General features: G+C 39.7%; 1 protein-coding gene across 5 annotated transcripts in view; it reads left to right on the forward strand.

Moving 5' to 3' along the window:
* LOC122563288 (homeodomain-interacting protein kinase 1-like) overlaps positions 1 to 26,742 on the forward strand; it is a 105,287-nt gene that overhangs the window by 1,308 nt on the left and 77,237 nt on the right. For 4 of the 5 annotated variants that reach the window (XM_087973671.1, XM_087973673.1, XM_087973674.1 and 1 more), the window contains exons 2-3: positions 15,453 to 15,791; positions 24,754 to 25,846. In XM_087973671.1, coding sequence (XP_087829797.1) covers positions 24,756 to 25,846 — 1,091 coding nt within the window. In that variant the 5' untranslated portion in view covers positions 15,453 to 15,791; positions 24,754 to 24,755. The remainder of the gene's footprint in view (positions 1 to 15,452; positions 15,792 to 24,753; positions 25,847 to 26,742) is intronic. The other variant, XM_087973672.1, reaches the window with a different exon arrangement.

Below are 26,742 nucleotides of genomic sequence, written 5' to 3' on the forward strand. Positions count from 1 at the left end.
TCAGCAACACATTTTCAGCTCTGATCTCCAGCATTTGCAGCCCTCACTTTCTCCTCAAGTCTTTATATACCCAGGTTTGAAAGTCTGTTTGCCAGAATCCTTCAAACCAACATGTGTGTTTTATACCTTTTTAACATTTGTGTAGCTGACCTTGTGTGCTATTGATAAAGGTGCTGTTAATCCAATGTGTTTTTGGTATTGTATGATAAATGTTTTCCTGAGAAGTCAGGGTGTAACTAACAATCTGTTCATCCAGCTGTTTAAATATTATGCTTATTTTTAAGCTTCAGTGTGGCACTTTGAGTTGTTAGGTCAAAAATGTGAGTATGATTTGGATTCAAAATCTAAACACTAAACTTGGAGACCCTGCTTCTGGATAATGTTGTGGGCATGATAATACTGTCCTACTTGTTGATGCATCTTAGAAACAGTATTTACTGAATGTTGTTAGGATATGGTCAGTAGGAGAGGCAATGACCTTGGTACTAGATTAGATTTAGATTAGATTCCCTACAGTGTGGAAACAGGTCCTTCAGCCCAACAAGTCCACACCGATCCTCCGAAGAGTTACCCACCCAGACCTACTTCCCTCTGACTAATGCGCCTAACACTGTGGGCAATTTAGCATGGCCAATCCACCTGACCTGCACATTTTTGGACTGTGGGGGGGAAACCAGAGCACCCGGAGGAAGCTCACGTAGACACTGGGAGAATATGCAACTCCACACGGTCTGCCCGAGGCTGGAATCGAACCTGGGACCCTGGTGCTTTGAGGCAGCAGTGCTAACCATTGAGCCACTATGTTGTTGCTGGGCTATCGATATACTGGGGACCTGGGTAATATACTGGGGACCTGGATTCCAATCTCACCATGAGAGATGGTGGAATTTGAATTCAGTGACTGTGACACCATCGTCAATTATTGGAAAACTCATCTGGTTTACTGATATCCTTTAAGGAAGGAAATCTGCCACCCTTACCTAGTATGGTCTATATGCGATTCCAGAACCACAGCAATTTGGTTGACTCTTAGTTAGATATGTTTATCATGGTGTATTGTTTGCTTCCCACTTTATTTCTTTCCTAGGTTGTTTACATTGTTATATGCCATCAATGTCAAATTGCATAAGATTGCAGCAGGCAAAGATGTACTTTGTCGGTTGCTGTAAGATTGCTATCCATGGACTTGGGCTGCTAAAGATAATTATGTGATGAGAATGCAGTTCTTTTCTGTCACATCGTGGAATGAAGCTTTCTGTTTGCATGTTCTTTGGTATTGGAGGTAATGGTTCAACACAACCTAGTTTTTTTTGTTCCATAAGAGTGAATGTGATTAAAAATATTGTATTTGTACAAACATTCTCTATTAGGGACGTAGGCCATTCAGAACCCTTGTGCCTGTTGTGCCATTCAATGAGATCATTGCTGATCTGTGGCCGAACTCCAAATACTTACCTTTGCAGTTGTAGGTATAATAAGCAGTTGTTATTGCTGGAGCCTGTATTTCTATCAAATATAGATTGACTTGGAATTTGTGCGTAAGCTCTTCACAGTGATAACAGCCTTGTCAATCTGAGAATCTTTTGTACATAAAATTTCCTATTATACCTATCTGAAAAAATACCTTCTCAAACCTGTTTTCTCTAGGCTGTTGAGTTGTGGTCGATGTATTGTTCACATAACCTGAAGGTATGTTTGGTGCAGATCATAAGAGTGATCTCTGTTGAATTCGTTGGACCTAATGTGATTTTATAGAAATTGAGATAAAACAGACTGAATGAATGGTCTTGTTGAGATGTAATTCCGTTATAGGCTCATGGTTGTCATGTTGGACCTCTGAGTGTAAAACCCGATTGTGTGATTATTGAATGTGAAAATGAACTGTACATTGACTAGTATATTAATTTCTTTGAATCAGTTAATCTGTGAGATTGTTTTGGGGGCAGTGGACAAATTCCTTTTACCCATTGACACATACTTTGAGCATTGGAATAACTGCAAGTATAAGACTTGTGCATGCACAGTTCCGAGTCATATTTATGATTTTGCAGAGCTTTATCGTTGGATGTTGTATACAGGATAACAATGTAAATAATGTGTTGAAATTTTAGTGGTGGCATTGATAATTTATAGGATAGGCCTGTCTCATGGGTTTATTTAAAAATTAATTAACAGACCATGGCCAGTCAAACTGGCATTTATTGCCCATGGGGCAGTTGAGTGTCAATCACCTTGCCGTGGATTTAGTCTCATTTAGGCCAGGCCAAGTGAGGCAATTTCCTTCCCTATAGGACATTAGTGAATCAGATGCTTTTCTCCACAATCAGTAATAGTTTCATGGTCATCATTAGACTGTTAATTCCAAATATTTTTATTGAATTCAAGTTAAGAGTAGTATAAGCTAAGACTTGATTTGGAATAAGATTACAGTTATGTAGAAATTTTGTAAGTTTTTCAGTGGAAATTTCAAACACAAATCAAACTGTAGAACTGCCCAGATAATGTGCTGGTCTTTGCTGGGATGATGGGATGGGTACTACAATTCACATCACATTTGGATTAAGGCAAAATAAATCGGGCAGGATTTCCACTCCAGATGCTATAGAAATGAAAGAATAAGAACATGTTTCTAGGACAGGGAAGGTTCAGTTTAGCTGTGTCACCCTTGCTCTTGAATGGCCTGTAACTACGATATTGTGATTTGCCAATTGAAGAATATATAGAAGACCAATGATATGGGAGAAAATGATCAAAATCACAAATATCCACGAATATCTTGTATATAGCCTTCGAAGATGTTATAGTTCAGAAGTAATTAACTTATGTAGTCTGGTGTGAATTGTTGTATATTCACACAAAATCGAAATTAATACCAAGAACTAAACCAGTTCTGATTCTGCACTATTTCTGTTGTTTCAAAGTGCACTTTTTAAAAATGTGTTTATGATGCAGCAGGAGCAGTGATGCCAGTGGAAAAAATGTGATTACACTGCCTGATTGGTCTGGTATGTTGCTCACTATTCTCTAACTGGGTCAGCTTTTATCAGTTGAGAACAGCTGATGCCGAAGTTTGATCTTTCAATTAGTGAATGTTAAAAGATGGCTTTCTGTTTTATCGTTGCTGATCAGTATGCAAATACAAAATGTAATCTTTGTAGGGAGGCAGTAAGGTAATGCTAGCACCTTTTGTTCAGTGCAGCTTGGGCAATAAAAGACAGCATTAAAATAACGGTAAGACTTCCTCATGGTTTTATGCCTGTTGCTACAAAAGTAGTGTTGCCTTAGTCAGAAGTTTTTTTTCCCACTTGAAGTCTGTCTAGTTTCATTTGGAGAGTTGAAAATAAAATAGGATTTAACACTGATTGGGTTAGCAACTTGGCTGGTGGAATGTGATTGTAAAGATTTAACTAGACATTTGGCCTGCTCTCGTAGCAATCGCTTTTGATCGCTGACTATTTTTAAACTCCAGGTCAGAATCCCTTAGGATTTCAGTCATATGTAACCTTAAACTGCTTATTATTTGGACTGCATGTGGCATCCAACCCTTGAACGAAGTACTTGAGGAGTGAAACAGAATTACACCTGCAGATCCAAGCCATAAAGTAAAAAATTTGAAAGAGAGAGAGAGTTCATTTATATGTAGTCAGTTACAATCCAATTCACGGAACCAGTGGGTTGAAGTTGTCAGTCCTTTCGGTTAAACCGAATACATTTTTTCATTAGTGCAGGCGCTTTTTTTTTGCAAACTTAATTCGTCATATAAATTTGAGCATTGCTGCTTCAATTCTTTGACAGTTTTTTGAGACCAGGTCTTTAGCTAGTGATTGTTTTAATTTTGGCAATAGTAAGCTGACGTCAGAGTGAATGTTTCTCTTGTTAACTTTGCAATAACATCAAAATTTCCTGCAAGTGTAGCACACAGGATAGGCAGGTGATTCCTTAAAAATGAATTTTCCAAGATGGTCAATTAAATTCTTTTAACAAATGTTCAGATGTTAGGATTGCAAGATGATTTGGTAATAAGCTTTAGATTTATTTTGTTTGTAAGATACAGGCTGTGTTCATATGGCCAGCATATATTGGGTTACCACAAATTGCCCTCCAGAGGTGGTGGTGATCTGCCATCTTGACTTTATGCAATTTGTAGTGTTCCTTAGAAGTTCCTTACTTTTGACCCAGTGATAAAGAGGAATAATGATGTATTTTTGGGTTAGTATGTGACCTGAAGGAACTTGTAGGGGTGCTTTCCTGCTGTCTTTTTCTTTTCCAGCAGATGATTTAGCAGGTTTGTAAGAAACTTTGAAGAAGCCTTGACAACTTGGTAGATAGTACATGTTGCTTCACCAGTGAGTGAGGTGTAGATCTTTTGGACTGCTTTATCCCAGTGGTATCAGGTTTTTTGAGTTCATGTTTATACTGTGTGTGAGATATTACTGCCTATCTAGCCATTAGAAGGGGCAGTTGCTAAATGGTTGCTTACTTATGCCGTGCATTTAGGTAAAAATAAAATTTATGTAGCATCTGTAATGCGATGAACTGTCCCAAAGCATTTTAAAAGGGCGCTATGAAGTAAAATGTATCATTCAGCTATAGAAGGCATTATTAAAGGAGTTGACCAAAAGCTAGTTCAAAGAGGTGGGTTTTAAGGAATTTCTTAAAGGAGGAAATAGATGCAAACATATTTAAGGAAGACATTTCGGAACTTGGAACCTAAGCAGCTGAAGTTAGAGCTGCTAAATTATTGGCTAGTGAATCCTGTTGTGGAAGTAAGATGACTGAAGACCTTACTAATTGGTTATGTAAGGTGTATGATCTCACATAGAATAAATGTGACCAACAACCTTGTGTACAGTAGCTACAACTTTAAAATGTCAAACATTATGTTAAATAACTTGAGTAATATGCTTGTTTTTTGGACACTATTTCATTGCATTGTAACTGAAATATACTGTTAATTAATTATATTTAGCTATATAGACCATTGTTCAGTTTTGCACTGTTGGTATTTTAGAACTGTTAGGATCAGTCAGTTTGGGAGTGTGGATACCAAAATCCTGATAATGAGAGTGCATGTACAGCATTTTTTTCTCTTGAGGTGTCAGGTGGCCTTTCTTTCACATTCATTTTGTATATTCCTAAGAACAAGTATCAGCTTTTTATTATCACGTGAATTGAATTATTTTGGATACGTATATATGTATTTATTGAGAGGGAGGAAATAACACTGTGAGGTTTGGTAAGCAGGTTATGAGGAAGTTTCTATTGTAGCCTTCAAACAGCTCCTTTCTGTCTTTTACATTTATGTGGAGGTTATTTTAGGAGCTGCCTTTTGCATATGATGTGCCTAAACACCGTGAATACAGAGGAACCTCAATTATCTAGCATTCGATTAACCGAATATCATATTATCCGGCAAGATTGCAAGGTCCCAATGCTTGGCTAAACTATATTACCTGACATTCGATTATCTGGAATTCAATTAACTGAACGAAACACTCCCCGCCCTTGTCCTTCGGATAATTGAGGTTCGTCCCTTTACTTTTGTTTAATTATATTTCTTGAGTTGAGTTAAAAAATTGCTATCATGGCATATGTTAGGAATAGACAAGAGAGATCAAGTGGATCCTTAGAGTATAAAGGCAGTAGGAATACACTCGAGGGAAATCAGGATGACAAAAAAGGAGACATGAGATAGCTTTGGCAGATAGGGTTAAGGAGAATCCAAAGGGTTTTTTATATATATGGATAAAAGGGTAACTAGGGAGAGAATAGGGCCCCTCAAAGATCAGCAAAGCAGCCTATGTGTGGAGCTGCAGGAGATGGGAGAGATACTAAGAGTATTTTGCATCAGTGTTTACTGTGCAAGATATGGATGGTGACATCTTGAAAAATGTCCATATTACGGAGGAGGTGATGCTGGATGTCTTGAAATGCTTAAAAGTGGATAAATCCCCAAGGATGATCATCTTATTGGGATTGTATTATAGACCCCGTAATAGTCAGAGGGAAACTGAGAGAGAAATTTGTAAGGAGATCTCAGTTATCTTTAAGAATAATAGGGTGGTTATGGTCGGGGATTTTAACTTTCTAAAACATAGACTAGCACTGCCATAGTGTTAAAGGTTTAGATGGAGAGGAATTTCAGTGCGTACAAGACTATTTTCTGATTCAGTATGTGGATGTACCTACTAGAGAAGGTGCAAAACTTGACCTACTCTGGGAAATAAGGCAGGGCAGGTGACTGAGGTGTCAGTGGGGGAGCACTTTGGGGCCAGCGACCATAGTTCTGTTAGTTTTAAAATAGTGATGGAAAAGGATACACCAGATCTGATAGTTGAAGTTCTAAATTGGAGGAAGGCTAATTTTGACGGTATTAGGGAAGAACTTTCAAAAGCTGATTGGGGGGGCATATTTTCTCAGGTAAAGAGACGGCTGGAAAATGGGAAGAAATGAGATAACGAGAGTCCAGAGAAGGAAGTTCCTGTGAGGGTGAAAGGAAAGGCTGGGAGGTATAGGGAATATTGGATGACTGAAGAAATTGAGGGTTTGGTTAAGAAAAATAAGGAAGCATATGTCAGGTTAGATCAAGTGAATCCTTAGAAGAGTATAAAAGCAGTAGAAGTATACTTGAGGGAAATCAGGAGGACAAAAAGTAGGCATGAGATAGCTTTGTCAAATAGAATTAAGGAAAATCCAAAGGGTTTTTACAAATATATTAAGGACAAAAGGGTAATTAGGGAGACAATAGGGCCCCTCAAAGATCAGCAGGACAGCCTTTGTGTGGAGCCACAGGAATTGTGAGAGGTACTAAGTGTGCATTTTGCATTAATATTTATTGTGGAAAAGGACGTGGAAGATATAGAATGTAGGGAAATAGATGGTGAAAAAAATGTCCATATTACAGAGGAGGAAGTGCTGGATGTCTTGAAATGCATAAAAGTGAATAAATCCCCATGGACCTGATTAGGTTGTACCTGGGAACTCTGTGGGAAGCTAAGGAAGTGATTGCTGTGCCCTTTACTGAAATATTTGTATTGTCGATAGTCACAGGTGTGTTGCCTGAAGACTGGAAGTTAGCTAACGGGGTACCACAAATTAAGAAAGGTGGTAAGGAAAAGCCAGGAAACTATAGACCAGTGAGCCTGACATTGGGGATGGGCACATTGTTGGAGGGAATCTTGAGGGACGGGATTTACATGTATTTGGAAAATCAAGGACTGACGAGGGACAGACGGCAAGGCATTGTGCACGAGAAATCATGTCTCACGAACTTGATTGAGTTTCTTGAAGAAATCTCATGGGAGATTTGTTAGTAAGTTTAGATCTCATGGAATACGGGGAGAACTAGCCATTTGAATACATAACTGGCTTGAAGGGAGAAGACAGAGGGTGGTGGTGAAGGGTTGCTTTTCAGGCTGGAGGCCTGTGACCAGTGAAGTGCCACAAGGATCGGTGTTGAGTCCATTACTTGACTCTATTTGAACATAGGAGGTATAGTTAAGTTTGCAGATGGCACCAAAATTGAACAGCAAAGAGGATTACCTCAGAGTAGAATGGGATCTTGACCAGATGGGCCAATGGGCTGAGGAGTGGCACATGGAGTTTAGTTTAGGTAAATGTGAGGTGCTGCATTTTTGAAAAACAAATCAGAACAGGGCTTGTGCACTTAATGGTAAGGTCCTGGGGAGTGTTGCTGAACAAAGAGACCTTGAAGTGCAGGTTCACAGTTCCTTGAAAGTAGAGTCGCTGGTAGACAGGATAGTGAAGAAGGCTGAAAATGTGTTGCTGGAAAAGCGCCGCAGGTCTGGCAGCATGCCGAAACATCGATTCTCCTGCTCCTTGGATGCTGCCTGACCTGCTGCACTTTTCCAGCAACATATTTCAGCTCTGACCTCCAGCATCTGCAGTCCTCACTTTCTCCTAGTGAAGAAGGCATTTGGTATGCTTTTCTTTATTGGTCAGAGTATTGAGTACAGGAGTTGGGAGGTCACGTTGCTCCTGTACAGGACATTGGTTAGGCTACTATTTGAATATCGCGTGCAATTGTGGTCTCCTTCCTATCGAAAAGATGTTGTGAAACTTGAAAGGGTTCAGAAAAGATTTACAAGGATGTTCCCAGGGTTGGAGGGTTTGAGCTATATGGAGAGGCTGAATAGGCTGTAGCCCTTTCCCTTGATCTTCGGATGTTCAGGTGTGACCTGACAGAGACTTATAAAATCGTGAGGGGCATGGGTTGGATAAAAGACAATGTCTTTTCCCTGCGTTTGGGGAGTCCGGAACTAGAGGGTTATAGGTTTAGGGTGAGAAGGGAAAGGTATAAAAGGGACCTAAGGTGCAACTTCTTCACGCAGAGGGTGGTGTGTGTATGGAATGAGCTGCCAGAGGAAGTGGTGGTATGCTGGTCCAATTACAGCATTTAAAAGGCATCTGGATAGGTAAATGAATAGGAAGGGTTTAGAGGGATATAGACCAAGTGCTGGCAAATGGGACTAGATTAGGTTAGGATATCAAGTGGGCATGGACGAGTTAGACCGAAGGGTCTGTTTCCATGCTGTTCTTTTATTGTGACTCTGACTGATAATTGTAGTGACATAAGTTGAAGTATAATGCCATCATATTTAGCATTATAATTTTTGCCTTTTAGGCTTCCAACGATACAAAGAATCTGCTGCAAAATGAATCTTGCAACTCTCCTATAGACATATATTGAAAGAATTAATAACTGCTCTTAATCTTTCTTAGCCAAATGCTCCAAAGCAAGCTACGTGGTACTGTTAAATTAAACTGTTGCTTCAACTTCACCCGTCTTCAGCTTGCATTTGTGTTTGAGGATAGTATTTTGTGTCAACGATGCTGATGACCTAGTTGAGGAGGAACTGGGTGGAAGTTGTTATTGGTAACATTGCTTATGTTCTGAGTTGTATGCTGAATCTCTGTAATATTGAAATGAACTGTAAACAGATGAGGCAATGCTACCCCCTAGAAATTTGCCAACAGACCAGTGCTCTGCTGTTGATGTTAAATGAACATTTATATCTCACTGCTTGCACATTAAGTCATAGTTTTGCAGTAGTGTATATACATCTAGTAAGGGAACTGGGATTAACGTTACTGTTTGAAGAACTTAAGTTAAATTGCTCTAGTGGCTTGCTCATTGCTAAATCAGCTGCTTGATGTTATGATCTATTTGAGGTTCAAAATCTCCTGTGCTATTTAAAGTAATGGTAAAATTCCCAACGAACTAGGACAATCTGTTTTTCAGAGTTACAGGTACTGAGCATTATATCACTGAGTATTATATCACATAACCTAATGTATTGATTTGTGTGAAACTTAAAGAAAGTGGCCCAAACAGAAAAGTGTTAGTTGTTTTTGAATGTCTTAATTTTGAGCTTTGTTTTAATGTTAATATTGGGAGATCGGGTGAATTCGCATTTGGTAGAATTTTGTTTATTAAGTGTGATTTGTTTTAGGATGTCCTCAATTGTCTGTCTCGCTGTTGGTGGAATTTGTCACAGCTGACAAAATGAGAATAGAACTTTCAAAGCAGATTATGACGTGGATTGACCTGATGTCTTAGTGAGATGGAAGCTCTTAATAAAGAGTATTTTTAAAGCTTTGAAAAGTTATCTGTTTATAATAATGTTGATTTTAAAGTTAAAAGAGCATGATAGAATTATGTACACTACTGAGTGTACTCTTCACTTTTGTATACCGATTTTAAGGAATAAATTAAAATTCACACTCTTTGAAAAATAACTCTACAAAATTTATTCGAAGTTTGTGCGAAGATTTGTAGCTCGGGTGCTCGTTGCTGTGGTTCTGTTCGCCAAGCTGGAAGTTTTTGTTGCAAACGTTTCGTCCCCTGGCTAGGCGACATCATCAGTGCTTGGGAGCCTCCTGCGAAGCGCTTCTTTGATGTTTCCTCCGGCAGGGACAGACCACTATAAACACCGGAGGAAATATCAAAGAAGCGCTTCGCAGGAGGCTCCCAAGCACTGATGATGTCGCCTAGCCAGGGGACGAAACGTTTGCAACAAAAACTTCCAGCTCGGCGAACAGAACCACAGCAACAAAATTTATTTAACGCCAGGTGAGCTGACAAAGAAATCAATTTGTTATTGTGGAAATAACAAACTAAAGATAAATATAAGTTCTTGTTTGCAATAGCTATCCTATTTCTTAACTATTTTGCAATGTGGGGAATAGACCTTTTGTTAATTGTCTCAGGTTTTGCACTCATGGTTTTATGATTAACATCAATCGCACTTGGAAAGCTGCTGGGAAATTCTGCTTTAACTTTTAGTGCAAGTTACCATCAAATATTTTTCCCGAAGGTAAAATTACACATCAGCTTGCAAATATGTAGATTGTGTAACTCCCAAACTTCATGTTTTCTTTCTCTTACCTGATCTTGTGTTCAGCTCTTTTGTAATTATATGAACTAACTGGCATGCAGAAAGCACAACTGGAATATAGCAATTAAATTCTAATGCTTCCTCATGTCCTATAGCCTGACAGAATAGGAATATTCTGAGGCTTCTCGACAGAACGATGTTCCACTAGTATTACTAGTGCTGTCATTTCTGTACTAAACAAGAGCCATGTCAACTCTATATAGCTGCACTTAGCAGTGTAGGCAACATTTAACAAAAGAAAATTAAAGATAGAAGCTGACATAATTATTAAGCTCTTAATAGAATTCAGGAAAGGTGATTAGCCATCAGAATGAAATATGTTATAAAACAAAATTTGATACTGACCTCTCTGGTTTGCTCTGGCATTTCTGTCACCCTTAGATATGAAACCCCAAGTACAAAGAATATATATTATACCCTCAATTTTTATTATTCTTGTCAAAACCTGAAGCTTAATATAGAGCACATTCATCAAGTTTGGTTGCTGTTTCAGTTCTTTTTTCTGCACTTTGTAGTAGATTTTGCTGTTCTAACCCTTCCTTTTCCAGCTGTAATTGATTAAGTAACATTGTTGAATTGTCCATATTCAGGATTTCTAAATGTTAATTGGGTGAAAAGTTGCAAACGTTTGATGCTTGGTGCATTTGTAGTTAATGCAGACTTTGCTAGGCTGGAATTGCTCAGATGTTCCATTTATTGGCACTGGGTGGAACTGCCATATGTGTAATCAGAATATATTATTTAGGGGTCACACAAAAGCCTATATTTATTCCCATACTTGTAGCTATTTTAGTCCTTGATTATAAAGGGTGTAAACATTTTTAATCAGTATAGTTTTTGAGGGTGCACTGCATTAAAATGCAGTTTGGGTGAAGCTAGTCGGCACAATTGAACCAACAATAGTGTGACGTTTCATTACAGTATTTAAATATGGTAAGATTGAAGCCATTGTCTTCAGTCACATCCTCTGGCTCTGCTCCTTCTCCACTGATTCTGTCCTTTGTCCTGGCTAACGTGAGGCTGAGTCAGATTGTTTGCAACCTTGAAGATGTATTTTACTCAAAGACAAGCTTGCATGCACATATTCATCTTCCACCTAGGAACCCTCCAACCACAAGGGATGAACTCGGATTTCACCAGTTTCCTCATTTCCCCCTCCCCCCACCTTGTCTCAGTCAAATCCATCGAACTCAGCACCTCCTTCCTAACCTGCAATCTTCTTCCTGACCTCTCCGCCCCCACCCCAGTCTGACCTATCACCCTAACCTTGACCTCTTTCCACCTATCTCATTTCTGACACCCCTCCCCCAAGTCCCTCCTCCCTACCTTTTATCTTAGCCTGCTGGACACACTTTCCCCATTCCTGAAGAAGGGCTTATGCCCGAAACGTTGATTCTCCTGTTCCCTGGATGCTGCCTGACCTGCTGCGCTTTTCCAGCAACACATTTTCAGCTCTGCACATATTCGAACCATTAGTAAGATCACCTATTTTCAACTCCATAACATTGCCTGTCTCTGACCTTGTATTAGGTTTTCTACTGCTGAAACTCCCTCCTGTGTGCCTTTGTTTCTTTCAGATCTGATAATTTTAGTGCACTCCTGGCTGGCCTCAATAGATTATCCAAAATTCTGCCCATGTAACTTGCAACAAATGCATCAGCAATGCTTGCTGACCAGCACTGGTGTTAAACAGTGCCTCAGTTTTAAAATTCTGATCCTTGTTTTCAAATCCCTGTGTGATCTGGCTCCTTCACTGTCTCCATAATACCCTCAAGCCAAGATATTTCAATTTTGGTGTCTTGACTTTCCTGCTTGTAATTGTTATAGTACTGGTGGCTGTGCTTTCAATTGTATGGATTCTCAGGTCTAGAATTCCATCCGTGAACTTCTCTGTTCCCCCCAAGTTTTTCTTCCTCCTTTACGATTCCCTTTAGCTCTTTAAAACCCACCTCTTTCTTTGAACTTTTGGTCAACTTCTCATATATCCCCTTATGTGGCTTTGAGTCACACTCTTTTATTATTACCTCTGAAGAGCCTTGGCATGATTTGTTACTTTAGAAATACTATATAAATTGAAGTTGTTGGTGCTTTTAAGTCCTGATTAGTTCTGAAATACATGTCAATAAAGTTGGCTATGTAAAACCTATTTGACCTGTTGAAACTTCTCTTTTGCCTCCAGCTTGCGTGACCTAGTGTTCATTTATGTTTTGAATATCCTTAGTGTCTTTGGCTCATCTGCTTGATTAGCATTTGGATCAAACTATTATTTTTAGAAAACAAAAAACAATCAATTCTAATCTGAAATTGTAATTTAGTTCATTTAATATGGCATTCAATTTTTGAATCAGAGCAATGGATTCAAGCTTAATCTGTGCAGATAATCCAGATTGACTCCAGGTATTGATTTTTTTCATTGAATTAAATAGGTACTTTCCTTTTAGAGGAGACATTAAACTGAGACTCTGAGTGTATAGAGCATTGAACGTTACAGCACAGTACAGGCTCTTCGGCTCTTGACGTTGTGTCGACCTGTGAAATTAATCTGATGCCCAGCTAACCTACATTGTTCCATTATTACCCATATGTATGTCCAATGCCCAGTTAAATGCGCTTAATGTCGGAAGTCCACTGCTCCTACTGATTAAAGAAACTACCCCTGATATCTGTCCTAAATCTATCACTCCTCAATTTAAAGCTATGTCCCCTCGTGTTAGCCTTCACCATCCGAGGAAAAAAGCTCACATTGTCCACCCTATCTAACCCTCTGATTATCTTGTACGTTTAGATTAGGTCACCTCTCAACTTTCTTCTCTCCAATGAAAACAGCCTCCGTTCCCTCTGCCTTTCCTCGCAAGACCTTCCTTCCATATCAGGCAACATTCTAGTAAATTTCCCCTGAGCCTTATCCAAAGCTTCCACATCCTTCCTATCATGGCAGTGACCAGAACTGGACACCGTACTCCAGGTTCGGCCTTATCACTGTCTTGTACAGCTAAAGCATGACCTCGTGGTTCCGAAACTCAAACCCCCTACCAATAAACGCCAACACACCATATGCCTTCTTAACAACTCTATCAACCTGGGTGGCAACTTTCAGGGAGTTATGCACCTGGACGCCAAGATCTGTCTGTTATCTGCCAAGAATTGTACTGTTAGCCCAGTACTCTGCATTCCTGTTACTACTACTGGAATGAACTACACCTCACTTTTTTTGCATTAAACTCCATTTGCCACTTCTCAGCCCTGCTCTGCATCTTACCTATGTCCCCCTGTAACCCACAACATCCTTCTGCATTATCCACAGCTCTGCCCACCTTAGTGTCATCTGCAAATTTACTAACCCATTCTTCTACACCCAAATCCAGATTTCATATAAAAATGACAAACGGCAGTGGCTCCAAAACGATCCTTGTGGCACACCACTGGTAACCGAGCTTCAGGATGAACATTTCCCAACAACCACCGCCCTCGGTCTTCTTTCAGCTAACCAATTTCTGATCCAAACTGCTAAATCACCTTAAATCCCAAAACTCCGTATTTTGTGCATTTGCATACCATGTGGAACCTTATCAAACGCCTTACTGAATTCCATATACACCACATCGACCACTTTACCTTCATCCACCTATTTCGTCACCTTGAAGAACTCAATAAGGTTAGTGAGGCAGGATCTGCTCTTCACAAAACTGTGTTGACTATTCCTAATCAAATTTATTCCTATCCAGACTATTATAAAGCCCATCTCTTATAATCTTTTCCAACACCTTACCCACCACCAAAGTAAGGCTCACTGGCCTATAATTACCAGGGTTGTCCCGACTCCCCTTCTTCAACAAGGGAACAGCATTTGCTATCCTCCAGTGTTCTGGCTCTACTCCTTTCGACAATGATGACATAAAGATCAAAGCCAAAGGCTGTGCAAATTCCTCCTTGACTTTCCAGAGAATCCAAGGATAAATCCCATCTGGCCCAGGGGTCTTCTCTCTGCTTATGTGTTGTTGGCACAAATGGATATTGAACATTCTATCGTACTATTCAAGGAAGATTAGGGAGTGTCGAGCATTCTGGTCTGAACTTCTTCCTTTAAACATCAGTGCAGAAATAGTTTTGTCTTGGTTGAGAGTGTGTGGTGCTGGAAAAGCACAGCAGGTCATGCAGCATCTCAGGCAGGAGCCCTTCATCACGAATGAGGATTCCTCATTCCTGACGAAGGGCTCCTGCCCAAAACGTCGATTCTCCTGCTCATCAGATGCTGCATGACCTGTTATGCTTTTCCAGCACCCCACACTCTTGATTCTGATCTCCAGAATCTGCAGTCCTTACTTTCTCCTGTATTTTTATCTTGGCTGAGTGCTTCCAATGTTTTGAAGTGGAGTCTCAACAATCTGCATAAGTTCGTTAATCATGACCAATAGAATCTAAAGCCTCAGTGGAATATCTGTGGAAATAGCATAGTCCCATTGATATAAATGAAAGTGGAAGTGTTGATTGTGTGATATCGTTGAAGAGTTAACTATTGAACGGTTAAAAAATTCGCAACCTTTGGATTTTACTTGGAACTAAAATTAAAATTCAGTATTTTGGAATTTGATTGGGGGATGGGGGGGTTTCTACATAACATCTGATACACTTGTTCAGCTTTGCAGCAATCATATAATGTAATACTTTACCCCAGTATCTAGTGAGGAATGAGGGAGATTTTAATATGGACTTCCCCACTCTGGGTGGGTTGAAATGTTCGGCAGCTGGCCAAATCTCTTCAGGAGGCTAGAGTCACAGGGAAGTTATAAGTAAACAAAACAGTTACATAAATACTATTAGAAAATTGCCCCAGAAAAAGTTACACCAGTGCATATAATCCAATATATATGAAAAATGTATGGAATTAACTTGTACAACCATTAAATGCAAATGTTGTACAACATGAAAAAGCACATAATGTCAATTGAGTTAACTAAAGAATGAAGCACCATTTTCCTATGTAATGCATAATTTATAGACATTTATTAATAGTTTTCTTTGGTATCTATACAGGTTTCAACTGGAAAGTAGGGCAGATCGATCTTGGTGACTTCAAGAGAAGGGCACAGAAGCGGGAGTAACCTTTATATAGTTCTGGAACCGTCATACTTAAGGAAGGAAACCATTACTGTGTCGGAGGAGTCATTCTTGTTGAATAAGAAGCTGACTTGGAGGTGGAGTTGCTTGGATTGGAAACAGTGCATACTGTGGGGGAAAGATTTGTGCTGTGGATCTGGTCTGGGAGAAAACTGGCAAGGATTTGAGGACTGGAGAAAGTCTGGCTACTTCAGGAACTTTGTTGTGACAAGAGCTGCTGGTGGGGTGTGGTGGCGTGACTACTGCTTGTACAAGGTGGGTGTACCTTCCTTCCTTGTGAGGAGTTTAATTTTATAAGTCTTCATATCTTTGGGACCAGTATTAAGATCAGCTGGGAGTGTAAAAGACTTTTGGGAATGGGCAGGGCTATAGTAACTGGAGGGTCCTTGTGGCACAGGGTATTGTGCCCACTTCTGAGCAATAAGGCCTGTGTTGAAGTCCCATCTGCTCCAGAGGTGTGTCATGACATGTCATCAGATTTTTAAAATATCTATCGTGGTTGAATGTTGCAAGATGGCAATAAATGGAGACTTGCATAAAATGGTACTGTTAGGCTGCCATGGAACTGCTGATGTTTTATAAGTTTTAAATGTATAGGTTCGTTCAGCAATAAAAGCATGAACTCTGATAAGCATATCCATTTTCATTAAGAATTCTAGAACATGTAATGCATTATGCATTATTCTGCAGCTTTGTATAATTTTGTGTGTCCTTTACGCAATGGGTATTGTGGCTTCCTTAGAGTAATGAGACACTTAGGCATTCCAATCGATTGACATTCAAACAGATGTTTCTCCCAGTTTTATTAAAACATGTGCCACTTTGAAGCCTACACATATACTCTCTGCCTTTCTTGGTTCATTAAGTATTTTGTCTTTTTTTTAATCCTCTGAGCCAGACTGACTTCTTATGGTAGCAGGCACATTCAAAACCTGAGAAATTGATTGTTTGTGAAAGAACTCAAATTGCCTGCTGAATGTTTGAAATAAGAACAGAATGTGCAGAAAATGTCCAGCTAGTTAATGAGCACCTGAAAGTTTAATGCTGGCCTGCCCAAACCTGTGACCAATATCCCTGGCAATGCAAGGATTCTTTCTCTTTGTTTCTTGAAAAAATATTTTTAATTTGAATATTTAGAAGAAAGCTATTGTTAGCTTTGTTATTAGCTGTTCATTTAAGATTTATCCATGTGTAGGTATTTGAAATTGGTGACATACCTAAATTAAATGACACATTAACTGGAACATTATAATTTCAATTTTATATGTAATCCATAAGGCTAAATGGTATGGGTTTATGTGAAGAGAAAATGAAAGCCTGGAGATTCCTCCAAAGTTTTAGGAACATTCTTTTTAAATTAAAAATGAGAAGTTCTATAAGGAATTGAATAGGTCAGTTGGATTTTCACCTAATTTTACGTTTTATTCTTGCATGGCCTGTGGGTGTCCCTAGTAAGGGCCGAATTTATTCCCTTGTTTAATTGTTCTTCAACTGAGAGGCTTGCTTGGCTTCTTTGGAGGGCAGTTAAGAGTTAATCAGCAAGCCACATGACTGTGTATGGAGTCACATACGCAAGGTAAGGATGGCAGATTACTGAACCAGTTGGGTTTTAGTGATCAATTACAGTGTACAGTCACCATTATTGAGACTGGATTTGTCTTCCAGATTTTTTTATAAATAGAATTTAAATTATACTGGCTGAAATCATGGGATTCAACCCATGTTCTCAGAGTATTGCTGAGGCCTCTGGATTACTCCTCCACAGATTTTACCATTATGCTACCAATTCCCTCTTTACTGATTATGGTACCTCTTTATCAGTTGTGTATCTTTCAAAATAAGCATTCTCTCCTGACTTCCAAAGCAAATTTTCAGTGTATTTCAAATTTTTACTTTGAAACTTTGCCACTCGTGCTCCAGATTATTTTTGTCATTTGTGACATTTTTGTGGATTGCTTTTTAATTTGTTAAACTCATGCTTAAATATTGGGAATGCACAGTAAGTGAACACAATCTAAAAAAAGTTTCATTTCAGTTCTTGTGCCAGCTATCTCTTGTGCCTGTTGCATAGCTACCAGATTCTTTGAATTTTAGCTTATAGTTTTATGTATGGAAGCTTATCTAATGAAAATCCATAAGCATTGAAACATTTATCTCTCCGTTGCTGTCAAAAAAAAGGATGATTCATTTATTTATCACAAAAAGATGCTGACTCCCCCAATTGGCTTGTTCATTTTGACCCCAATGGTGGACTGTCATAAATTTTAAAGTATTACAAAATGTTCTAGTGATTTTAAACTCACTTGTAATTTAGCATATCCCTTTTTCTGAGTAAAATATACAGTATAACTGCCTTGTAATCTTTGATATAATCCCTGAATTGTTTTCAACTTTATAGGCTTCATTATTCTATTCTGGCATCATCCTCCTACCCTAGCATCATCCTCCCTATACTTGGGAATAGGTAGGAATAGTGCTCTTAGAATGGGTTGGAATGCAAGAACACTGGTATTCCATGTCCTGGGCGACGAACATAACCAAGTGATACCACTGTACAGCAGGAGCCAAAGACCCCTTTGCATCCTGCTGTGTGAATGTTGACACACTCACACTCTCACGTTGATGCTCTCATGGGCTCTTGCTTTCGCACTCAACCTACCTGCTGGTGACACGTTGAAATAGTCTAGCATTTGCATTTTCTCACAACTGGGAATACAAGGAAGGAAGTAGGTTGCATGTCATTGGGATGGTGTTCGCCTTGATGTGCAAGTGCATTGTCCTTCGCCATCTTTCCTGAGAAATTCAAAATTCCAGAGCAGTCTAAAGGCAACAATTTTACAAATCATTTGTTTTATCTTTTTTTTAATGGGGCCACCTTCTTTTAGGTTGATTTATTGATGTACTGAAAAGAAACTTAAGCTTGACATCACCTGCAAGCTTTTCTAAATAACTCTCCCTGACCTTGCTTTTTCACTTGGTTACGGCTTTTTGTAATCCTACCGCCCTTCATTCCAGCTGTTATTCATCTTTCACATGTAAACTTTTTTGTTCAATACTGATGTAACAATTCTTTTAAAATTTAGCTGTATTACCCAATGTTCCTTTTTTTTGAGCCTCAGAAATATGGACATGAGATACAATCCACAAATTACCTTCCTGATTAGATGTTACTGTTGATATGTAAATTAATTTTTTCCAGTCTGTTTTAGTTATTACTTTGTCATTCCTTTGGTTCAGCCTTTGCAGATTTTGAGCTCTCCAAGTTAGGTTACTGTTTTGACATGGAAGTGCCAATATTGGACTGAGGTGGACAAAGTCAGAAATCACACAACATATAGCCCAACAGGCCTGTTTGAAATCACAAGCTTTTGGAGCATGGTCAGGTGAAATGAAAGGGAAGCACACTGATTAAAGAAATTTATGGGCAGGGAGATCAAAAGATCATACAATGGTGTGAGTGGAGTGTCAAATAATAAGCCTCTGACAGGTGACCAAGGACGTTAGATGGTGTGAGTAAAGTGTCAATAACTGATTTAACGACTGAAGGAATGACCTAAATTCAGTTAAACGAGGCAGACAGATAATTGCAAACAAAATGTGCTGGAGACAAACCAATTTACTGGAATAACATTGAACAAAAACAGAAGCTGCTGGAGAAGCCCAGCAAGTCCAGCTGCACCTGTGAAGAAAAACCAGAGGAAGGGTCACCGAACGCTGATTTTTCTTCTCAGGTGCCAGCAGACCTGCTGAGCTCCCCTAGCAACCCCTGCCCCAGCTCCTGATTTACAGCGTTTCTTCTTCTTGGTTTTTATTTGACTGGAACAATTTGGTAGGTCTAAGAGTCGCATGCTGAGGGCCTAACCAAGGTAATATCTAATCCAAAACTGTACAAACTAATTAACGTAGAGAGATCATAACAAGTTATCAAGGTGATGGTGTCAAAACAGGACAGTAAGGAAGATTTTACAGATACTGAACAGTATGATGGGGTTACACATCGCGTGACATGAACTCAAGATCACGGTTGAGGCCACCTTCATGGATATGGAACTTAGCTATCAGTTTCTACTTGTCGTTTTTGTGTATCTTGAAGGCCGCCTTGGAAGACGCTCACCTGAAGACCAAAGGCTGAATGGCCTTGACTGCTGAAATGTTCCTCGACTGGGAGGGAACATTCCTGTCTGGTTATTGTTGTGTGGTGTGCATTCATCTGTTGTCTTGCCAATATATAATGCCCTGGGGCATCCTTGCTTGCAGTGAATAAGATAGACAATGTTGGCCGATTCATGTGAATATCCACCGTATACATGGTGGGTGGTGTTCCCATATGTGATGGTAGTGTCCGTGTTGATGGTTTGACATGTCTTGAAGAGGTTACCATGCAGGGCTGTGTGCTGTTGTGGTCGATGTTGTCCTGAAGGCTGGATAGTTTGTTGCGAATGATGGTCTAAGGGTTGGCAGTTATTTGAGGGTGAGAGGTGGAGGCGTAAGTATGATTTTGGCGAGATGCTCGTCATCAATGACATGTTGAAGGCTGTGAAGAGTGTGATGTCTCTCCACTCCGGGGGAATTCTGGACAATGGTGCTCTATTGGTCATATCCTGTGTCTGTCTTCTGAGGAGTGTTCACTCCCAGGCTGGAAGCATTCAATGGTCAAGGACAGTCAGCTTCTGATCTTGAGGTAAAGCAGCCTTCAAGATTCTCAACAATGTAGAATTGCCGAGCAGAAACTGATAGCCAGGTTCCATACCCATGAAGACTACCTTAACCATGATCTTGGGTTCATCTACATGCTATTTGCAAACTTTTCCTTACTGTCCTGTTATGACATCATCACCTTTATAAATTATGATCTCTACCTTAAATAGTTTTTACAAAGTTTTGGATTACTTATTACGTTGGTTAGACTCACAGGATGGAACACTTAATACCTGTCATATTGTTACAGTTAAATAAAACCCAGAAGAACTGTGCATGCTGTTGAGCAGGGTGTTGTGGGGAGGGAGGATGTAGTGGTGGTGTGTGTGCATAGTGGGTCTGGCTGCATGTGTGAAGAAAAATCAAGAGTTAACATTTCATATCTGGTCCTTTCCTTGGTTTTCCTTCACAGATGCTGTAGGACTTGCTGGGCTTTTCCAGCAATGTTGGTTTTTGATCCATGTTTTCCATTCATTTGGATTGTCTCCAGCACCACCTTATTTTTAATATATCCTAAGAATCTCCAATACTCATTTAATCGGGTTATAGGTCATCCCTTTGATTGTTATTCAGCTATTGACTCTATACTCACACCATCTAACACCCTTGGTCACCTGTTGAGACTTAATATGCGACACTCCACTCACACCATTTGTATAATCTTCTAATTTCTCTGTCCTTGATTTTTCTGCCCATAAATTCTGTGTTCTGTGTGCTTCCCTTTCACTTCACCTGATGAAGGGGCTACACACTGAACCTGTTGGACTGGTGTTGTGTGATTGCTATTTCTCAAATAGTTATCTATTTTTGCCTGTTTTTGAAATTTGTCCAGTTGAAGACTGCCTTAAAAGATGTCCTGAGAAAATCAAGGAAATCTTTGTGCTTGCATTAGATTAGATTACATTACAGTGTGGAAACAGGCCCTTCGGCCCAACAAGTCCACACCAACCCGCCGAAGCGAAACCCACCCATACCCCTACATTTACACATACCCCTACATTTACCCCTTACCTAACACTACGGACAATTTAACATGGCCAATTCACCTGGCCCTGCACATATTTGGACTGTGGGAGGAAACCGGAGAACCCGGAGGAAACCCACGCAGACACTGGGAGAACGTGCAAACTCCACACAGTCAGTCGTCTGAGGCGGGAAGTGAACCTGGGTCTCGGGCACTGTAAGGCAGCAGTGCTAACCACTGTGCCACCGTGCCGCCCATTGTTAGTTCTCTCCAAAGTATTAAAAGTTTAAAGTCTCACTAATATAACTTGCTTCTTGCAGGCGTTCCTATTCCTTCAGTGAAACCAGTCATGGGATCCATAAAATATTCCAAGCAAAATTGTTTCTTCCCTTTAATATATTAACTAAGGAAGTAACAAAGAGGATTGATGAGAGCAGAGCGGTAGTTGTGATATATATGGACTTCAGTAAGGCGTTCGACAAGGTTAGATCTCACGGAATACAGGGAGAACTAGCCACTTGGATACAGAACTGGCTCAAAGCTGGAAGACACAGGGTGGTGATGGGGGGGTTGTCTTTCAGACTGGAGGCCGGTGACCAGTGGAGTGCCACAAGGATCAGTGCTGGGTCCACTACCTTTTGTCATTTACATAAATGATTTGGATGAGAGCATAAGAGGCACAGTTAGTAAGTTTGCAGATGACACCAAAATTGGAGGTGTAGCGGACAGCGAAGATGGTTACCTCAGATTACAACGGGATCTTGATCAGATGGGCCAATGGGCTGAGAGGTGGCAGATGGAGTTTAATTTAGATAAATGTGAGATGCTGCATTTTGGGAAAGCAAATCAGAGCAGGACTTATGCACTTAATGGTAAGGTCCGAGGGCGTGTTGCTGATCAAAGAGACCTTGGACTGGAGGTTCATAGCTCCTTGAAGGTAGATAGGATAATGAAGAAGGCGTTTGGTATGCTTTCCTTTATTGGTCAGAGTATTGAGTACAGGAGTTGGGAGGTCATGTTGCAGCGTACAGGACATTGGTTAGGCCACTGTTGGAATATTGCGTGCAATTCTGGTCTCCTTTCTATTGGAAAGATGTTGTGAAACTTGAAAGGGTTCAGAAAAGATTTACAAGGATGTGGCTAGGCTTGGAGGATTTGAGCTATCGGGAGAGGCTGAACAGGCTGGGGCTGTTTTCTTTGGAGCGTCGGAGGCTGAGGGGTGACTTTATAGAGGTTTATAAAATTGAGGGGCATGGATAGGGTAAATGGGCAAAGTCTTTTCCCTGGGATCGGTGAGTCCAGAACTGGAGGGCATAGGTTTAGGGTGAGACTGGAAAGATATAAAAGAGACCTAATGGGCAACCTTTTCACACATAGGGTGGTACATATATGTATGGAATGAACTGCCAGAGGATGTGGTTGAGACTGGTACAATTGCAACATTTAAGAGGCATTTGGATGGGTATATGAATAGGAAGGGTTTGGAGGGATATGGGCCGGGTGCTGGCAGGTGGGACTAGATTGGGTTGGGATATCTGGTCAGCATGGACGGGTTGGACCGAAGGGTATGTTTCCATGCTGTACATCTCTATGACTCTATGGGCAACTTTATTCTTTATCTCTAATATTGAGTGTTTGACTATTGATTAAATGTAAGTTTGATGTTTGACAAACCAGTGGTACTATATTTATTACTTTAAAGAATGATGTCAGTGTGTATTCACACTAAACATTAATATGCAGTACTGTGAATCGGATAAATCCAATGTGAAAACCAGAACTGATTCTGTAATGAAGCAGAAAAGAACTCTGACTCTCTCCTCCAAGAACTGTCAACCAGTTTTGTTGTGGTGTCACATTATTAGATGTTTTGGTTCACGGTGATACTGCAGTCACTATCTTGTTCTGATAAAAGCAAAGTATTTCAGTTAATGGAAACCTGAATTATAAATTGAAAGTGCTGGCAAAACTCAGTAGGACAGATGCCATTTGCGGAGAGAGAAACAGAGCTCATGCTTTGAGTCCAGTATATCCCTTCTTCATGACTCTTAAAGAGTCCTACTGAACTAGAAACATTACAAAATCAGAGTTTCTCCATCCAGCACTTTGTTTTTATCTTGTGCTTATCCTGAAGATGTATTGTAAATGTAGTGTTGATGGTAATGGTGCTTAATGTATAGTATTATTAGTACCATGGGCTAGTGTATTGCAATTATTGTGGATAGTAGTTAGTAACTGTAATCAATGTTTGCTTTGAGATGGCAAGATGGTGACAAAGTACACTTTTTCAAGGAAGCAATATATTTCCCTTTCTCTTATGTGGATACGTAGTTCCATAGGAATTTGGAGGGATGTGGCTGGATCAGAGGTGTGGTGGTGATGTAGCATCGTATCGGACATAATACTGATCGTTACATCCAGAAAGAACTGTAGGGAGAATTTCAGTTCTCAACACTAAACTCCATTATCCGCACAACTTCATAATTAGCAGGCTCAATGCTGCTCAGTTTCTGTACATCCTGTTATACATAGTGTATCAATTACTGAGTAGCAAAAGTTCAGTTGTCCTTTCTCCTGTGCTTCCTTTGCGAAGTTTCCTCACTGCCAAGGATACTGCTGTCGATGAATTATGACTTTACATGTCCTTACAGGCCAATAGTACCTCCACCATGTAATCATTCTTCATGTATGAATTTCAACAATGGTTGTCAGCAGATTGTATGATAGATGGGGGCAGAACATTGATTTTAATTCCATCCTTTGAGTTTTAGAGTACTGAGACCAATTGAAGTACCCATGTAATACCTTGACTTAGCTGAGGTCAAACAGCCCTCTTTGTCTTTGACTTAATGTTACATCCTTTGATGCATTTATCACGCATTACACTAGATACTTCTGTCTAAAGTAATAGTCATGATAAAGTTACATTTTCTCAAGAAAGGGTCCCTTGTTAAAAATGTGTAAGCTGCACTCTGATTTGCAAGTTAAATTTGCATTTGTACTCAAATGTGAAAACAACTCTTCCTTTCTTTGCCTAATGAATATTACTGCTGCATATTTCCTTGAGAAAGTTCCTTTTGGTTCTTAGAAGAAGTTTTCATAATGTACATTTCTGGAATCAAATGACACTGGGGACTTAGTACTGTATACTGTGAATACTACTAAGCATTTGAATGTATTTAAATTTACAGTACTACTTCCATTTAAATGTTTCAGAAGAAGATAAATCACCACATAGTATGTGCTTCAGTTAACTTTGGGAATACATTCACATATTTGAGTATTTCACTTCAGTTTAATAGAAGAGGTGAATTGTATTGTTTCAAATGCATTGTAAGAAACATTTCTACTGAGCAGCTTGGTTAAACACACCAGTATTAATCTTTTAGGCTGGTCTATGGTTTGCTTGCAAGTATAAGGTAACATTTGTTTAGAGAATTTTTAATTGTGTGAGGTGTATTTAGTAACATCTTTGACTGCGGTGTTTACAATACTGTGCATGTGCAGAGCTGAAGTCGTGTCTTTTTATTTTATAACTTATTTTTTATTTGACAGGTATGGCCTCACAACTGCAAGTGTTTTCACCAATGTCAGTAAAGTCCAGTGCCTTCTGCAGCGTGAAGAAATTGAAAGTGGAGCCCATCAACTGGGATGCAACGGGGCAAGGCTGCAGCACAAAACATTGCAATCAAAGCAAAAATCCTTCAGTGACTCAAGTACAGACAAATCTGCCCCACCAGGCATCAAGCAGCATCGTGGTTTATGAACAAAATTTACACACCACCACTGCCTCTGGGTTGATCCCGGTTAAGAGTGCTGACAGTGGGGCCTGTACGGCGGCCTTGTCAGTTGGATCATCCAACGGAGTACAGAGCTTGACACGCAGGAGCACAGTCACGCTGTTGGATACCTATCAAAAATGTGGACTGAAGAGAAAGAGTGAGGAGATTGAAAGCAGTGGCAGTGTGCAAATAATTGAGGAACACCCACCTCCGATGCTTCAGAACACCACTGGCAGGACTGCGGTGGGTACAACTGCCACCACCACATCAACTGTAACTTCAAAGAATGGCAGTTCCACTAATGAAGGGGATTATCAGTTGGTACAACATGAAATACTTTGCTCAGTGGTCAGTAGTTATGAGGTATTGGAGTTTCTTGGCCGTGGCACTTTTGGGCAGGTAGTAAAATGCTGGAAAAGGGGCACCAATGAAATTGTGGCTATCAAGATCTTGAAAAATCATCCATCTTATGCACGGCAGGGACAAATTGAAGTGAGCATTTTAAATCGTTTGAGCACAGAGAACGCTGATGATTACAATTTTGTCCGGTCTTATGAATGTTTTCAACACAAGAATCATACCTGTTTGGTCTTTGAAATGTTGGAACAGAACCTGTATGACTTCCTCAAACAGAACAAGTTCAGCCCTTTGCCCTTGAAATATATACGACCCATCCTGCAGCAGGTGGCCACAGCCTTAATGAAACTAAAAAGTCTTGGTCTCATTCACGCAGATCTGAAACCAGAAAACATTATGTTGGTGGATCCGACCCGTCAGCCCTATAGAGTGAAGGTCATAGATTTTGGTTCAGCCAGTCATGTTTTAAAAGCAGTTTGCTCAACATATCTGCAGTCTCGATATTACAGGTCAGTGAATTGTTTTTAATTCTTCTTGGGGCATGCATCATTTTGCAATTCAGATCATCAATTATGGTAGTGATTCAATGATTAAACCAAGTTGACTTAAAATCCTTTGCAAATAAAGGTTTTGTTTTAAAGTAGAATGAGGGTTGCTGGGGAGGGTGAATGCAGAGCTTATGTCAAGCCACTTGTTTCCCCCATTTGTTTTCTTGATGCTTTCAATTTGGTCTTGGCTAAATTAACTCTCTGGCTACATTTGCATCCCACATTGAACCTGTGCTCTCATTGTCAACGTATACTTTAAAATAGCATGAGTTGGTGATAAGATTGACATTATATTCCAAGTTTTCCACTCTGTGTAGCTTTTTGGCAGTAAGATTCATGTTTTCTCTTTTCATGAATGATTTTGAAGCGAGGAGTATTAAGATCAAATCTGCAACCTCATCAGTAGAACTGAAAACTGTTGTTGTGCAAGACCAGTATTGTTGACAAAGTAAACATAGTCGCCACCACTTAATATCCACATTCACACTTGGAAGTCATTTATTGGCTAAAACACGTCAACCATGATGAATACCCATTTCAAAGCTGTTGGTTATGACATTTAAATACTATTTGGGTAGAAGCAACTGTGTTAACTTGCGAGTTTGCTTGATCAACTAAATAGTATTCACTCCATTAGACTGGCATAGCACAACCACAATAGAGCAAACTATGATATGTGTTTAGCCAAAGAATACAGCTTTAGATTCAAAATCAGATTTTATTTTGCAAAAAAACATGGTTAATCGCAGTCTTTTATAAGTAGTGTGTTTCAGCCATCAGTGGATGCAGTTGGTACCTATGAGATTCGCCAATGGTTTTTAACTCTACTCCCTTTCAAAAGGGAGGTTCACAACTAA

The sequence above is a fragment of the Chiloscyllium plagiosum genome, unplaced genomic scaffold (assembly GCF_037043375.1).
Source record: "Chiloscyllium plagiosum isolate Xiang-an unplaced genomic scaffold, Cpla_swu_hap1 HiC_scaffold_26, whole genome shotgun sequence".
Taxonomy (NCBI): Eukaryota; Metazoa; Chordata; class Chondrichthyes; order Orectolobiformes; family Hemiscylliidae; genus Chiloscyllium; species Chiloscyllium plagiosum.